The sequence below is a fragment of the Mixia osmundae genome (genome assembly GCF_000708205.1).
Source record: "Mixia osmundae IAM 14324 unplaced genomic scaffold scaffold_5, whole genome shotgun sequence".
NCBI lineage: Eukaryota > Fungi > Basidiomycota > Mixiomycetes > Mixiales > Mixiaceae > Mixia > Mixia osmundae.
In genome coordinates this window covers 338,695-353,119 of record NW_014575559.1, presented here as the reverse complement: position 1 = coordinate 353,119, position 14,425 = coordinate 338,695, and the positions used below count along the sequence as shown (strand labels likewise).

Sequence of the window (14,425 nt, the reverse complement as noted above, 5' to 3'; positions counted from 1 at the left end):
CAGCAAAACCTTATTGGCAAGCCTGCAGTAAAAGTCACCATTCGGCCGAGCAAGGCACAGAGGCCAGCACACGAACGAGGAAGCTGACAGCGTTCGAACGGTCCGCTCAAGGCTCAGAGGTAGCAGCACTGATCCGTAGCTAGTGATAGGGTGGCGAGTCACTTCATGGGCAACAGGCTGCGCCGGCTCAGTGTCACACATCCGCGCCATTTGGCAAGCGAGGTCCAGCTTTATCGCTGACAGTAGTCACGACTCGGACGACTGCGATCTGCTGCATCAGCAGTTGCGCATAATCCACGCGCGCACGCACAGACGATCACGCCGCGTTCACGCACCTCTTTCGCTGGCCTCAGCAAGACCGACCTCGTTTCGCAAACACTTCCCTTCTAGCTAAGGTCATTGTCCAGCATGACCGAGCATGAGTCCAGCGTGCCTCCTGGCATTGCTGCCCTCAATTCTGCCATGGAAAAAGACTTTGGTCGGCTCAAGATTGGCTCTCTGCCACAACAGCCGGCTCGTCCTATCAATCTTGACGAGCAAGTAGGCACACAACAGTCAAGCCAATCGGCTCTGTCCTCGTCCGATGCGACTCCCACCGGCTCTACTGCTGTCACGCCACCTATAGCGGTCACGCCAGCCGACTCCGAGCCAAGCCAAAACGGTGCTGCCGAAGCGCAAAGTATACCACCGGCCAAGTCGATAGGCTCACTCAGTAATAACACACCTATTGCCGCCTCTTCGCCCATTCGTGCAAGAGACTTCATCTCGACGCCAGTTAGAAGTGCGCCTCCTCCCCCAACTTCGAGCCAATCAACCACGCCAACGACCGGGCGACCTCCAGTCGGCCGCGCTACGCCTAGCATGGTCGGTCAGCATAGGATACCCCCTTCGTTGCAAGCCAAGATGGCAGCGGTATGTTTTCGACGTGCTCGCGACAAGCTGAGCTGACTCGCACTGGCAGCTGGCTCAACGCAGCTCAAGTGCGCAGAATCTGTCACAAGGGTCAGGATCTGCATCCTCGTCGCTCACGTCGAGCGCCGATGGTTCATCCGGTTCGGATGGCACGCGACGCTTAAATCAGACGAGTTCGTCTGCGATCGCAGATGCGAGAAGCAGTATCGCTACGCATGCCGGCGCCGCACGAAGTTCCACGGCAGGCATGGGCGCGAGTAATGCTCTCGCGGCCACGTCACCTGGCGGTGCACTTGCTCGCCGTCGGCCGGTCGGAGGGCTGACGCTCGGCGGACTGGAGAGTCCAAATGCTGGGCCATCTGTGCCAGGTCGGCAAGGCTCTTTTGGCACGCCGAGCGTCGCTACTGCGCGATTGGCCGTACCTGGTCAGCGACCGGGAGGTGCTTCACCCGTTGGCGGGCTTGGCGGTCGTCGGAAAGGTCCTCCACCGGGCGGCTTGAGCGGCATGCGCCTCAATCCAGACGGGCCAAGCTCAGCACAAGGCACACCGTTCAGCAACTTTAGCAAGATTGTCGATCCCTCCGGCAGACTCAACTTTGCCAACAAGGCTGTTTTGCACGAAAAGGGTGTCGACTTCACGTCCGGCGCGTCCTTTGCAATCAATATGCAGGATCTTACATTAGAAGAGGAGCTGGGCAAAGGGAATTACGGCACGGTTCAGAAGGTCTTTCACAAGGCAACAAAAGTCACGATGGCAATGAAAGAGATTCGACTTGAACTAGACGACTCCAAGTTGAAAGCTATCATCACTGAGCTAGATATTCTGCATCGCGCAACAGCACCGGAGATTGTTGACTTCTATGGCGCCTTCTTCATCGAGAGCTGCGTCTACTACTGGTGCGTCTGCGCGCACCTTACGAAATCGCCTGCTAATGCCCGAACAGTATGGAGTACATGGACGCTGGATCGCTCGACAAGCTCGGAGGATTGGATGTGCCAGAACCAGTCCTCGCTCGTGTGACATCGTCCATGGTCAAAGGATTACGATTTCTCAAAGACGAGCTACAAACGATGCATAGGGGTGAGCGACTCGTGACGGGATTATAATAGGGCTGACATCATTATCAGACGTCAAGCCGACCAATGTGCTCGTCAACACGCAAGGCATGGTCAAGCTATGCGATTTCGGCGTCTCTGGCCAATTAGAACGAAGTCTGGCAAAGACCAACATCGGCTGTCAGAGCTACATGGCAGTATGTTTGTCCGCTTGCCATTGTGCGAGAGCTGATTCTGGATGCAGCCTGAACGAATCAAAGGAGAATCGCAAGGAAATGTAGCAACATACACGGTGGCATCCGATGTCTGGTCCCTCGGACTGTCCATCATCGAATTCACTCTGGGGCATTATCCATACCCGCCGGAAACGTACACCAATGTTTTTGCGCAGCTGCAAGCAATCGTGCACGGCGACCCTCCTGCGCTACCGGTCGGCTACTCCGCAGCAGCGGACGACTTTGTCGCAGCCACACTTGAGAAGGTTCCGCAACGGCGGCCGACCTATGCTGAGCTACTCGTAAGTCTGACCGTCACTTGTCTGACTTGGCTGATGGAAAGCTTGCAGCAACACCCCTTCCTGCTGGCAGATGAAGGGAGAGACGTCAACATGGTTGCTTGGGTGCAGAAGACCCTGGAAGCCAAGGCAGCATTGGGAACAGGCAATGTGTCTTCCTCGGCCAACTGAAACCGGCTCCGGACGGCCTGAGTCATGCCAGTCTGCGCTTCAAACATAGATATACGCACTTGAAGCGCACACTTATGTGCTATCTACACGGATGCAACTTTTGTACGACATATCGGCTCGTTAAGGGCTCGTGATAGAATCGGCAGGCGCTCCTTGCATGCCTTCGATGATCTCGTCCCTTCTCTTGCGCAGCAAAGACGACGCGTCTACAAAAGGCGGCGCCGGGCTGCTGGTGCGCGACGGGGTAGAGCTTAGCGTTTTGAGCGAAGTTTGAGATGCTTGTAGATTTGTGTCATCAGCAATTGTCCGCAATGCGCGCTCGTGCGCAGATTTGATTAGTTGACTTGCAACGGCAGCCTTATTCTTGGGCGTCTTATTGACAGACAGATGCGCTTCGATATCAGACTGTCCATCTTCGTCATCGTTGGGCGTGTGCGGACCGACGGTCTCGTCTGATGAAGATGCAGCAGCTCGTGCACCCGTCGAGCGCCTAGGCAGCGGCGAAGAGTCATTCGGGTGCGCCTGTGTTGGTGTTCCTGATCGGGAGACATTGTTCGAGACGCGTCGCCTAGGTGTGAAGCTCAGCAGATCATCGAACGACTCCGACTCGCCCGATTGCCCCTTCGCACGGGGGTCGCTTGCACCAGACTTAGTATGCGACGATTGTGTGAAAGCGAGCTTCTGTCCAGTTGATAGACGTCGCTCAGCATGCGCTGCCTTAAATGTCTCTGAGATCCAGTCAGCCATGAAATCGATCGTTCCTGCGACTTCTGGCAAGAGCTGCAACATCTGTAGGAAGCCGTGGCTGTAGCCTTCGATTATTCTGTCGACTGTGTGTGAGCTAGCTGCCTGCTATGCTCGGAGAAACGTACCTGAGCTCAATCCAGTCATCTTCGGTCTGGTCGATGATTGGATCCGAAGCTTGGGCTTGCGAGCTCATCCTCAATGACTCGCCGTGCTTGGATCTTTGGCGCAGCAGGGCTTGTGAACGTCTTGCTTGCTTTGCCTCACGGATTCGTCCTGCCATAACAAGTGAATCGTCCACCAAAGGGTCACGTTCGCCAACGCAGATCTTCATGGGTGGCAATCGAGCCAGCAGATGCTCCGGCATGACGACGGGCGAGAGATAATAGTCCGTTGCCATGTCTGGGCAGTGCTGAGGACCGACATAGCATAGCGCCATGGCGCGCATCATGCTTGGACTAATTATACGATCATTGAAAAATCCGACCCGACTGGTCATTGTTAGGCGCGTGCCGAGAATGCGCCTGCTGCTGTCGCTTCTGGTCAGCTCGAGCGAACGAGGTGTCTCCTCCTCTGCCGTCTCTGCTCTCGCTTCCAGCGGCAGCTCGTCTTCCTCCGGCTCAACATCAGCATTTGATGCCGCATCCTCGTCCTTCTCACTACCCTTTGACTTGTTGGCAGGGGAAAAGAGGCCTAGTCTGGTCATACTGCGTGTCAAGCTGAGCCGCTTGCGACCCTTTGATCTTGAGCGTGGACGGGGTACGTCGTCCACTACACTCAGCGGGCTGCAATGGCTGAGATGATCCTGTGAAACCTGTCAAATTAACTGGATATCGATCACAAGGGCGATGCACCTTTTGATGCAGGATACCCGACAGATTGGCTGTCGACAGGTCATGCTGCAGCGCCTTCAAATTCATTGGAGGCATCCATGAGGTGTAGTTGAAATCGAGAGCAGGATAGGCATAGATCAGACTGAGCGGTAGGGGCAATCGCTTCGACTTTTCTTCTTCAAGTAGCTTGATGACCATGACGGTGGCTAGATTTGCGCCCGCAGAATCGCCCGTGACCACAATGTTGATGTCGTTGGTCTTGAAACCAATGACTGAGCCCTTCGTCTCGTGCAACAAGCGGTACAGATCGAGCGCCTCGTTGATTGCATAGGGATAAGGATATTCTGGCGCCTTGCAGTAGTCGAGAGCAAGGATCGGCTTGCCCGTCCTGATTGCCCACCGTAGCAATCGCTCTTCGTGGTGTTCGGGCGTCATGCAGATGAAGCCACCCCCTGGAAAGTCAAGGATGAGGTCTCGACAATGCTCTAGACCTGCTTCTGGGAGCGCGTAGTAGAGATAGACTGAGATGGGACGCTTATAGCGCGATCCTGCTGGACGGTCCAGTGTGAAACGCTTAGAAACTGTGATACGAGGCCGGTCTCCGGCAGTGAAGAAGCGAATGTAAGGATTGCTAGTCTGTCCCATGCGTCAGCGTCAGATATGATCCGACCGTCAAAGCAAAGCTTGCCTTTTCCCAAGTACATCTGAGCATTTCTATCGTTGCGACTGCTCTGTATTTTCTCAACTGCCAGTCCTGTTTTAGCGATGATCCTATAGTACGTGAGTCAGGAAACCTTTTCGTCTGCCTCGTTTGCAAAGAGGACATAATAGCCACTGAATAGGATGGAAGCAAAGTCTCGCAACCACTTGGGCTTGATTGTCATGGCTGTTGCGAAGCCTGCATCGAACGCGGTAGCTATCCACGTTGCTCGGTAGAACTGCATTGCAAGTCAGTGAAGGACTGCGACGTAGACATGGCTGCATGCCTTGCGCGAATACTATCACATTGTCAGCACAATCATGGGTACGCAAAGACCAAGCTTACCAGCTTAGCGAGTGGCTCAGGCGCTTTGTCTGTGGTGTCAGCAAAAGGGGCGCATTTACAGGCGCGAACTGACCTGACAGGCCGAGCAAGTCATCGAAATGCCTGAAGGAATAGACGAAAGTGAGGATGCCGATGATGATCTGCCATGGCGTGAATCGATCTGAGTCTCAAGTATCAGCTCGTAAGCAGCAGCAGCATCAGACCGTGCTGACCTAGCAATGCGTTTAATCTGCGCACGAGCGGCAGGGGCGGACCCCTCCCATCTCGCGTCTTCAGATACCATGACCAGAAGCCGATGACGACAAAGACTTGTGTCCGGCGCCAGTTCGTCGAGGGTCGTCCCAGCAGATGGTCAATCATGATATTCGCCTGAATGTTTTGTATGACAAGGCGCGGCTTCACATACGACTCGAAAGGTCGTTCGACATTATGGCGCAGTCGCGATCAGATGCGCCCTCAGCTTCACGTAAGCGCCTGCGTAGCTGTCTTGCTGACTGTCAAAGACCAAATTGCGCGTGAAAGTAGATCAATCGCTGACGCGCGCCAGTCGACGACAAGCTATGACGCGCATAATTCATTGCAATCAACCGATCTCGCATGCGCATCAATCTGCGAATGCAGAGAAGAATACATCAACTGGCACACGACTGACACTGGAATAAGTTCAAGCGAAGATCGAGCGCTTCTCGAGCTGCTCTGGCCGACCGGTACGTCGACTCTCTTCCTTGATCTCCTCTCGACGGGCCTTGTTCTGAAGCGTGTCTGCTTTCTTGGTCTGATACTTCAGAGCGCGCTCATTCTTCTGCGCAGTGTAGACTTGCGATGGCGGCACGAATTCTGATCAGATGCGTGAGCGTAGAATGCGCTGCTAAAGCGACAGGCATACCTTTATTTGCATAGAGTGTTGCTCCACCGAACGAACCCTCGAATATCTTGATGGGCACCAGAACGAAGCGAGGCCCGATCTCTGAGAGTGTCATGCGCGGTCCACCACTGGCTTTGCTTCTGCTTGACTTTGTGCTTATCCCTTCGGCTATCGCTGCAGCTGTCGCTTCCTCTGCAGCTTGTATCGGATCAATGACGCTCGGCGCGGGCGAGTCAATGATCTGCACTTCCGTTCAGCACGCGTCTTCGACAGAGTCACTGAGCTGGCCTGGAAGCTGCGAAACCAGATTTTACCGTCTGCGATCGAGAAGCTCGTGATATGGTCGACGAAAGGCTTGGCTTTTCTCGCGGTCCGGGGTACAGCAAAGATCTGTTATACGATGAGCTCCTGTCACGACTATGAAGGACAGACCGGCCTGCATGAGCACCTCTTTGATTATGCGAAGGTGTGCAGATTCGTCAAAGGCCTGATCAAAGACGACGATCGGTCTGCTGCCTTTGAGACAATTGCCTGTCATTTTGAGCTCGTCCATTGTATGCGTGTTGAGCAAATGGAATCTGATAGACGGGCCATTGGGCGTCTTGGCAGCCCAGAGGTAGATATCATTCCTTCGCCTTGCTTCGAAGAACAGCGCATTGTTGCAAGAAGACAGATCAGCGAGCTCGTTGACCATGTAGAGCTGATGCTTGCTGTCGAGCTTGGCGTCTGCCTTTGTGCGTCAGCCAACGAGCAGGAATGATCAGCTACACATACCTTTCTTCGAGTGGGGCAAGAGGGTGCCAATATCGGCCATCAGATGGCGCATGCGATGGCTCACTCCTCGGCTTGACAGGAGCAACACCTTTTGCTTGAAATTTTCTTCCTCACTTCTGCGTTCGGTGTTGCCGCTTCCCTCGGCTCCATCACGCTTGCGCTTGCGGTCTATTGACTTTGTGAGTGTCGAAGGTGCCATCTCGTATGGCTGCGAGCGAGGCGGATAGAGGAGCAAAATCCGTTGGTCGCGTCAACTTACAGCTTGCAGCGACCTGCGCGGTACCTGCCGCCTGCGGACCTTTGGCCTCACACAATACCCGATCATAGAGCCATGGAACTCAGCGGATTCAGCTCATTCAAGTCAATTCGACGTATCGTAGCGACGTGAGTGAGCATCTCGAGGCTTCGACTTCACGGCAAATCAATACCCTATCATAGGTCATAGGGACACATGTCTGCTGTCACTGTCTGATGAGCCAGTTCGCGCTTGGGAGCGCGATTTGCCACCGCAGGCTTACATGCTGGCAGGCTAGCTCGCGACAGAAGATGGTATGAACAGCCCGGACGAAGCTGGACGACAGAAAAGCCTTGCACAAGAAGGAGGCTCTGAGCGGGTGACAGCCAGCGAGCCGCCCATCCTCCTCGTAGGTTCAGGTGAGTCTCAGTATAGTCAGCTCGAGCTGATCATATGCTAGCACGCCTTGCTTTGAGGCGATTTTCGTCTGGTTGGCTTGTTGTCTTGTTGTCTTGTTGGCAACTTTGCCCGAGTTCCATTTTTGCGTGCATCTTGAGAAGCTCCAGGCTCCCAGATCTTGAGATCTTGAGCGCGCTTCAATGAATCCCTGCCTTTGTCGTGATCCGCGACTCTCTACACAAGCTCGCGCACTGATTCCTTATCCATCAATACTGGCTCGCCACGCACTCTAAGCTCCCACAATTCAGGGAGATCAGACCGCTCAACAGGTGTAACTGTTTCCATGCGATGCGCAGTCCCATAGCCAATGCGACCAGAATGACAGCTCCGGGCCGTGGTTTCCACGAGGCAGCACATAAACATTCCGAAACACACACATAAGTGTCTGTGCGTATCGCTTCGGCTTCTTGTGCCCTGCCGGGATAGGGTACGCGATAGCAATTCAGCGATTCATCAGTCGGCAGCGCAACTATCATGCTGCAATGTATCCAAGTCACCTCTTCCTTATCTCATATGGTCTCCTGCCAGTTGCTTCCATCACTTGTCTTGCAGCTGACCCATCAAAACAACGATCGGCAGTGGCTCTGCAAAGACCGCGTACTCGCTAGCCTGATTGCGCGTCACGTCTGCTCCGCAGTTCTTATCCTATTGCAGCTTTGATTGTAATCGTCCGGACATGCGCCGCCATGACGGCATTTACCGAATGCATACCCTTACGTGCGCATCGTCTGCAACGAAGGCGCGATGGCCGTTCGACGACCAGCTGAGGAGCGAGCAGCGAAATGTTGATGGTCTCCTGACAGGCCTCCTTCATGAGTCCTCGCTACCTAGGCCTCACTCAGGACACTAAATTTCTGAGCTCTGCTGAAATCTGTGGCTGTATCAATCGTAGCAGCAGGTCTGATTGATCTGATCTCAGTCTACCTCATTTTGTCAGCTCTTCTCGCGTATGCGCGTTAGTACTCGAGTTGACATCTTTCACTTTTCGACTTGCCGTGAGGGCTCGTGCACTTATCTGTGCATGTGAGCATTTGCGCGCCCTCTTCACCAGTGTCACCAGATATACCAGCTCAACGTCACTCTCAACCTGCAAATCTATCAACGAGCTTGTGTTGTTGTGCTCGACCCATCAATTCTCATCGTGGCTGTGTGCAGCAACCACTATTCGTGTCTCAAGCACACAAATATTGTGCATCCAGAAGACATGCGTAACATGGAACCTTCGAGTCTTTCGGCCAATGCGATCTCCCTCCTGACCACTATTGACCATAAACACAATGACTAGATCAAGAGGCTGGCTGTGACATACATGAGCCTGCGCCGCCGTCGGATTGGATCAAGGCTGTCCATGCTTGACTCCTCAGTGATTTCGTTCTCAGTCAGGGGTAAGGCCGTGATGACGACGAGGCGCCTGATCGATGGACAGCGCAACTATCAGGCTGCAATGTCGCCAAGTCACCTCTTCCTTATCTCATACGATCCCCTGCCAGTTGCTTCTATCGCCCATCTTGCAGCTGACCTTCTAGAAAAGGTCCTCGGCATTCAACATGCGCTTTACGATCTTCGCAGTTGCTGCAGCCCTCTCATTCTGCGCCGCAATCAAGTTGCCTGTCTATCGACGGGAGCATGCAGCGGTCGCAAGTCTCGGCAAGCGCCGTCTCCATCACCACGTGTCGGACAAGCATTACCGATGGCCCATTCCCATCATTGGTGGTTCGAACCTTTTCGCAAACGTATCAATCGGAGACGTGGACTATGGCTACTGCTCGCTCGACACTGGTTCGCCGGCCACCCTTATCCAGCACTATGCCATGGGGCCAAATGCAAAGAACCTGACGACGCCTTACGCTACAGTCTTTGCGGACTTTTCGGTGTAAGCTGCAGCAGGGTTTTCATAGCGAATTGCTGATAATCTGCAGCTTCTTGGGTAACATGTACGAAGACAAGTTCACGCTTTCAGGCAGCGGTCTGTCTTTCGACTTCAAATTCGCTGGACAGATCGTACCAGGCGGCCCGGTCTCAGACGATATCAATGGCATTATCGGTCTCAGTCCACAGGCCACTCAAGATGAATTCTTCGAAGAGACTGCCCACCTCAAACCGGGCACATACCTCAACTTGATGGCGCAACTCACCGCAAAGAAGCTGATCGCTGCCGACATCATCTCGATGTACTTCCAACCAAGAGACACGTCCAGGACGTTGGGCACAGACGCTGGTGCCCTTGAGATCGGTGGGATCAACTATGCGCTTCACAAGTCCGATGTGGTTTACGAGGACATGCTCGGGCCATGGCATAACCATGTCAGCAATGATGATATTCAGTACTGGGCTCTGAAGGTAGCCATCCCTTCGGTTGGAATCGAAGCGTCGGATCCAGTCGCATCATTCACCGCCATCGACACTGGATCATCCCAGCTGTTGCTTCAAAAGCCCGCCTACACAAAGTGAGTCGGCACATTGCAACGTAAGCCTGCGCTAATGGCAGCGCACAGATGGTACAAAACGATCCCAGGGGTCTTCACGGACAATACCTATGGAGTGGTCGGTTTCCCGAACAGCTCGATCCCGCACGTGCCTAACCTTGACTTCGTCGTCAATGGCGTCACATTCAAACTGCCCGGAAGCGAGCTCCTTCTGCCCGGAAGTTATGTCAATGAGCTCGGACTTGACCCCAAATACAGCTATTCGTCAGTCATTCTCGTGAGCGCGGGAGAGAAAAACTGACTGATTGCATGGCAGATACGTCGCGGAAACGCTTCTGCCAGGCCTCAACGTGTTTGGCTCCTTCTTCCTTGAGCGCTTCGCCGTCATTCTCGACGGCGACAAGAAGCGTATCGGCTTTGCAAAGACAGCGTACTCGCCAGCCTGATGCAAACGACATAAGGATGGGAGTCAGTTTTGAACTGCAGTGCGTTACTGCTCGTCAACGCGATGATGGCATCTTTGAATGCAAGACTTGTTCTACCGGCCCGGAATTTGCTGCGAGATCGCATCGAGTCATTGAGTGCGAGCGATGCATCGTTGTAGCTGCCTACTATCAGTCAGATCGCTGCCGCCCGCCTTCAACTTTTGGAGATGAGGTAATGCTACTGACAGCCTGATTTCGACGCCAATTGAGTTGGTTCTGCTCCACCAGTCATTTGAGAGCTGTCATGACAGCTTTGTACACAGGAGCCTGGCTAGGACTTGCTGGCTCGTGGCTCATTGGACGCGCGGAAAGTGGTGTTATTATCATTTGATGAGCCGAAGGAGCGATACATCAGATCGATGCAGTAAAGCGATTGTATGATCTTGACAGAGTCTTGTCGTGTCAAAGAAGGTCGGGAAAGGCTTGTGAGGATTGCACACGGCTTTGGGATGGTGGCACTGTTCGAGGCCAGAGGAGAGCTCTCGTTCGTCGCGTGACCGGGCATCAAAATAGGATCGTCCAAACCTAAAGATTTATTGAAGTGAGCTGGCACAGGCTGGCGCAAGGCCTCAACGCCAGCATGAGCGACAAAAGATTCGACAAAACGAATGACCCAAACCCGATTTGAACGGATGACCTATCGCTATCGCTTCGTCCATATACTGGAAACTGGAGGCGAGTGCTCTACCAACTGAGCTATTAGGCCGACTATGCCTAAGCGCGTCAGAAGAAGTTTGTTATATATACTCAGACACAAGAGGATGGGTATGTCGGTACCACCTGGCTCTGAGACACAAGTGACCTCTTGTCAGCTGTTTGCGAGCATCGCAGACGCTGTAAAGCCGAGATCGAGTGATCTGCCTGCGCGCTTGTCAGAGTTCGGTTGCGAAACCCGACAGGATCCGGCGTCAAAACTCGAGCTCTTCAGCAATGCAGGCTCAGAAGGTCGCAAAGTCTGGCCCTATGCAAGGCCTTGACACGCAGTTCGCTGTGGTCTGAGGAACGAATGAAAGGGTTGTGACAAGCATTGATGCGCTCCGGAGGCTCGCTGGTAGCAGGGATCGCAGCCGCAGTGAGTGAGGAAGACAGCAGCAGCGCTGCCTGGGACATCCGAACAATATGCAACGCACCAAGCGTCAGCCGCCTGATCCTATTAAGCATGGCTTCGCTGTCAAAACTACATCACTCCAGAGTTGCGTTTATGAAATACGCTATATATTGTCCCATCGCTTGCATGCACAGACTCTCGCATTCTCACATTATTCGTGTGCATGATGTGGTTCTGATACAAGCATTACACTGATCAAGAAAGGGATCTCTCACTTGGGAGCAAGATGTTTGATCGGTACTGAAGTCGGCTTGCCCTGTACGATCTCAGAGATGACCTTGCCAGTCGCTGGACCAAGTGTCATTCCCCAGACCGTATGTCCTGCCCCAACATAGATGCCCGGGTCAAGTCTGCCGATGATGGGCGTGCCGATGTCAGATATGGGCAAAAGGCAGGCTTGCTCGACGGCGACAGGCGCGTCCTTGAGGTGGCTCGAGGAGACGATGCCTGCATTCTCTTTGAGAAAATCGATCGCGTCCTCGTGTACCTCGACATCGTCTGCCGTCTCTGGTAGGTCGAGCTCGTTGATGTGGCTCGGGCAATCACCGCAGACATAGGCCGTGTCTGCTGACCATCAGCCGTGTCGAGGCACCTGGCGCGGGACGTACCATCAGGACGACAATATCTGCTCAGACGATCAGCTGTTGCACAGGAGGAGTGAATCGGACTTACATCTCGATATCGAAATGACCATCTTTTCTGGCAAGATCGCAAAAGATGGCATGAGGTGTCAGGGGCTGTATGCTTTGCAGGACGATCGAATGTGCTCGACTGCCATGGACACCCACGCGCCGCGCTAGCCGTGTTCCCAGGAGCTTTGTAGCAAGTCGACTCGTCCACGGGCCAGCACAGAGAACCAAGTCAGTGCAGCTGAGCTCCGTCTCTGTACAATTGGCATCCTCGACAATGAGAGAGATCGGTCGTCCCATTGCATCACGATGGAGCGCTTTGGCTGTAGCGATGACGAGCTTGACGCCAAGAGAATCGACTGCGTTCCTCATGACCGATTGCGTGAACATCTTTGGCATGATCTGCGCTTGCTCGGTGCTGCTCATCTTGTCAGGGTCAGTACGTGTCGATGCAAGCGAGCCTACACATCGCCGAAAATGCTGCTGGAGACAATGAGGCTCTCGTTCATCCAGGGCAAAGCCCTGCTCTTCTTCGCTGGTGGCGGCTTCACATTGCGAGTCGAGAGACTATACGTGTTTGAAGACAGACGACGGTACTGCCATTTCTGAGCACCATCCAGCTCGGTAGCCAGATCGTGATGCAGCTCGAACGACAATGCGGCGAGCTTGGAGGTCGCAGCAGCATGTCCCGTCGCAGAGACTGTGCACAAAGTCAGACATTGACACTTCTCCCATGCTCATCTGTTCTCACTGAATCCTCCCGCTTTGCCACTGGCGCCCGCAGCAACCGAACATTCTTCGACGACGGTGATTGTGCTGCCCAGAGGCATCGTCCTCATGTCCTTTGCAAGATAGTGGCTCGTCTGCAACCCTGTAAACGCTTGTCTGTCCGTGCATCACTGGTCGTACCATCGTGCCAATGACGCCGCCGCCAACAATGACGATGTGCTTAGGCGGCCCATCGCTGGCCTGAGCGGCCGCACTGCGACTGTTCACCATCGCCCGCGCAAGTCTCGCAGGTCGCGGAGCTCAAGGTGGTTGACGTTGATTAATCGATAGCGATCGCGACGCGGCATGCGCAAGATAGCATGACGAGCTGGCTGCAGCAGCCTACAGACTTTGTGTTGGGAATTGTTCTGGTAGCGCCTACAGACAACACAGCAGCAAGCCCTCTATGTGCATGAATGACGCGGTTTGTTGGAGCCAGCCATCAGGCGGATGAACCGCTTGGCCGCTCGAGCACAAACATCGCCGTGCGACGAGTGACAGACCAAAATCTATCTTTCACCACTGCCACGCAATCCCTGCAAACCCGCGTAGGTGCCGCTGAAGAGAAAGAGTTCAAGCGCGACGTTCGCCACGCGCCGCCTTTTTCTGAGCCTCCTCTTTCCGCTTGGCCTGATCCGTGCGCTGTTTGAGCAGATCGGCCTTGTCCTTGATCGACTTTGATACTGCAGCATCTTTGGCAGCAGCTCGCTTCTTCTCTTCTGCTGCTCTGACGCTGGCAACGTTCATGTTGGGTCTCGCGAGCAGATCGATACCGTCCTCTGTGTCTTTGAGGCGTTTTCTCTGCTTCTTGCTGAGCGTGCTGACGTCAGCAGTCGCTTCGGGAGGAGCACTTGCTGCTGCGCTCTCTTCCGGATCGGATTCATCGTCTGCGATGAGCGCATAGCTTGCCAGGATACGCGCGCGGTCGGCTCTTTGCTCCTCTGTCAGTTCCCTGCCCGCTGGCTTGGAAGCGGGTTCATCATCGACCACGCGAGCTGTAGCTTGCTTGGTCCTCTCTGCGGCATGACCAGACGTGAGCCCCCGTTGATGTACTGATCGAAACAGACACACCTCTAGCAGCCAAGAGGTCTTGCTCGCGTTTGATGGCTTCGAGGTCCTTCGATCGAGCAAGGTGTCTCTCTGACAGGCTGATGAGATGATCCAGTGTCGGTCTGAGCGTCGCTTCGTCCTCTTCGACCTCGGCGAGGACGCCTGTCATGGCATCTCGTTTGTCCTCCTCATCTATCGCCTCATCCTGAAGTATGCCGGCGACATATTGCACCTGCACTTCATCGTGCAGGCCTAGCTTGCCCAATGCGCTCGCCACATCCTCCTCCCATGTCATGCGAGCCTGCCGATCAGTCGCCAGTCCAGTCCAGTCGGAGAGTAGCCCGGTCGACG

General features: G+C 54.2%; 6 protein-coding genes across 6 annotated transcripts; 2 read left to right on the top strand and 4 right to left on the bottom strand.

The window, feature by feature from the left end:
- Positions 1–57: 57 nt before the first annotated feature.
- L969DRAFT_87300 (uncharacterized protein) lies at positions 58–2,786 on the top strand. Its single transcript, XM_014712474.1, has 6 exons — positions 58–912; positions 962–1,809; positions 1,857–1,993; positions 2,041–2,165; positions 2,213–2,485; positions 2,534–2,786. The coding sequence occupies exons 1-6, from the start codon at positions 409–411 to the stop codon at positions 2,651–2,653; spliced, it is 2,007 nt and encodes a 668-aa protein (XP_014567960.1). The 5' UTR covers positions 58–408; the 3' UTR covers positions 2,654–2,786.
- On the bottom strand, positions 2,759–5,807 carry L969DRAFT_87298 (uncharacterized protein). Its single transcript, XM_014712473.1, has 9 exons — positions 5,488–5,807; positions 5,349–5,435; positions 5,276–5,298; positions 5,217–5,228; positions 5,025–5,168; positions 4,919–4,975; positions 4,252–4,866; positions 3,526–4,202; positions 2,759–3,476 (listed from the first exon to the last, which is right to left on the bottom strand). Exons 1-9 carry the CDS (start codon positions 5,633–5,635, stop codon positions 2,774–2,776), a joined length of 2,466 nt encoding a protein of 821 aa, XP_014567959.1. The 5' UTR covers positions 5,636–5,807; the 3' UTR covers positions 2,759–2,773.
- A 30-nt stretch (positions 5,808–5,837) lies between these two features.
- Positions 5,838–7,223, bottom strand: L969DRAFT_87297 (uncharacterized protein). Its single transcript, XM_014712472.1, has 5 exons — positions 6,915–7,223; positions 6,577–6,866; positions 6,429–6,530; positions 6,162–6,381; positions 5,838–6,112 (listed from the first exon to the last, which is right to left on the bottom strand). The coding sequence occupies exons 1-5, from the start codon at positions 7,111–7,113 to the stop codon at positions 5,940–5,942; spliced, it is 984 nt and encodes a 327-aa protein (XP_014567958.1). The 5' UTR covers positions 7,114–7,223; the 3' UTR covers positions 5,838–5,939.
- A 1,932-nt stretch (positions 7,224–9,155) lies between these two features.
- L969DRAFT_82160 (uncharacterized protein) lies at positions 9,156–10,480 on the top strand (the record flags this gene model as incomplete). The annotated part of the gene is made up of 4 exons (XM_014712471.1): positions 9,156–9,481; positions 9,528–10,055; positions 10,104–10,298; positions 10,351–10,480. 4 exons carry the CDS (start codon positions 9,156–9,158, stop codon positions 10,478–10,480), a joined length of 1,179 nt encoding a protein of 392 aa, XP_014567957.1.
- A 952-nt stretch (positions 10,481–11,432) lies between these two features.
- Positions 11,433–13,303, bottom strand: L969DRAFT_87293 (uncharacterized protein). The gene is made up of 6 exons (XM_014712470.1): positions 13,166–13,303; positions 13,008–13,119; positions 12,722–12,956; positions 12,300–12,674; positions 12,236–12,252; positions 11,433–12,191 (listed from the first exon to the last, which is right to left on the bottom strand). The coding sequence occupies exons 1-6, from the start codon at positions 13,253–13,255 to the stop codon at positions 11,839–11,841; spliced, it is 1,182 nt and encodes a 393-aa protein (XP_014567956.1). The 5' UTR covers positions 13,256–13,303; the 3' UTR covers positions 11,433–11,838.
- A 294-nt stretch (positions 13,304–13,597) lies between these two features.
- Positions 13,598–14,369, bottom strand: L969DRAFT_48627 (uncharacterized protein; the record flags this gene model as incomplete). Its single annotated transcript, XM_014712469.1, has 2 exons — positions 13,598–14,040; positions 14,096–14,369. The coding sequence occupies 2 exons, from the start codon at positions 14,367–14,369 to the stop codon at positions 13,598–13,600; spliced, it is 717 nt and encodes a 238-aa protein (XP_014567955.1).
- Between the last annotated feature and the right edge of the window lie 56 nt (positions 14,370–14,425).

Coding starts and splice junctions, on each gene's coding strand:
- L969DRAFT_87300 (XM_014712474.1), top strand. CDS start 409: ATGACCGAGCATGAGTCCAGCGTGCCTCCTGGCATTGCTGCCCTCAAT. Junction 1,994..2,040: donor GCTACAAACGATGCATAGGG/GTGAGCGACTCG, acceptor CATCATTATCAG/ACGTCAAGCCGACCAATGTG. Junction 2,166..2,212: donor GCTGTCAGAGCTACATGGCA/GTATGTTTGTCC, acceptor TTCTGGATGCAG/CCTGAACGAATCAAAGGAGA.
- L969DRAFT_87298 (XM_014712473.1), bottom strand. CDS start 5,635: ATGATTGACCATCTGCTGGGACGACCCTCGACGAACTGGCGCCGGACA. Junction 4,867..4,918: donor TCAGATGTACTTGGGAAAAG/GCAAGCTTTGCT, acceptor CGCATGGGACAG/ACTAGCAATCCTTACATTCG. Junction 4,203..4,251: donor CGGGTATCCTGCATCAAAAG/GTGCATCGCCCT, acceptor CAGGTTTCACAG/GATCATCTCAGCCATTGCAG.
- L969DRAFT_87297 (XM_014712472.1), bottom strand. CDS start 7,113: ATGGCACCTTCGACACTCACAAAGTCAATAGACCGCAAGCGCAAGCGT. Junction 6,531..6,576: donor TCAAAGAGGTGCTCATGCAG/GCCGGTCTGTCC, acceptor ATCGTATAACAG/ATCTTTGCTGTACCCCGGAC. Junction 6,113..6,161: donor AACACTCTATGCAAATAAAG/GTATGCCTGTCG, acceptor GCATCTGATCAG/AATTCGTGCCGCCATCGCAA.
- L969DRAFT_87293 (XM_014712470.1), bottom strand. CDS start 13,255: ATGGTGAACAGTCGCAGTGCGGCCGCTCAGGCCAGCGATGGGCCGCCT. Junction 12,957..13,007: donor TGGCAAAGCGGGAGGATTCA/GTGAGAACAGAT, acceptor CTTTGTGCACAG/TCTCTGCGACGGGACATGCT. Junction 12,675..12,721: donor AGCAGCATTTTCGGCGATGT/GTAGGCTCGCTT, acceptor CAAGATGAGCAG/CACCGAGCAAGCGCAGATCA.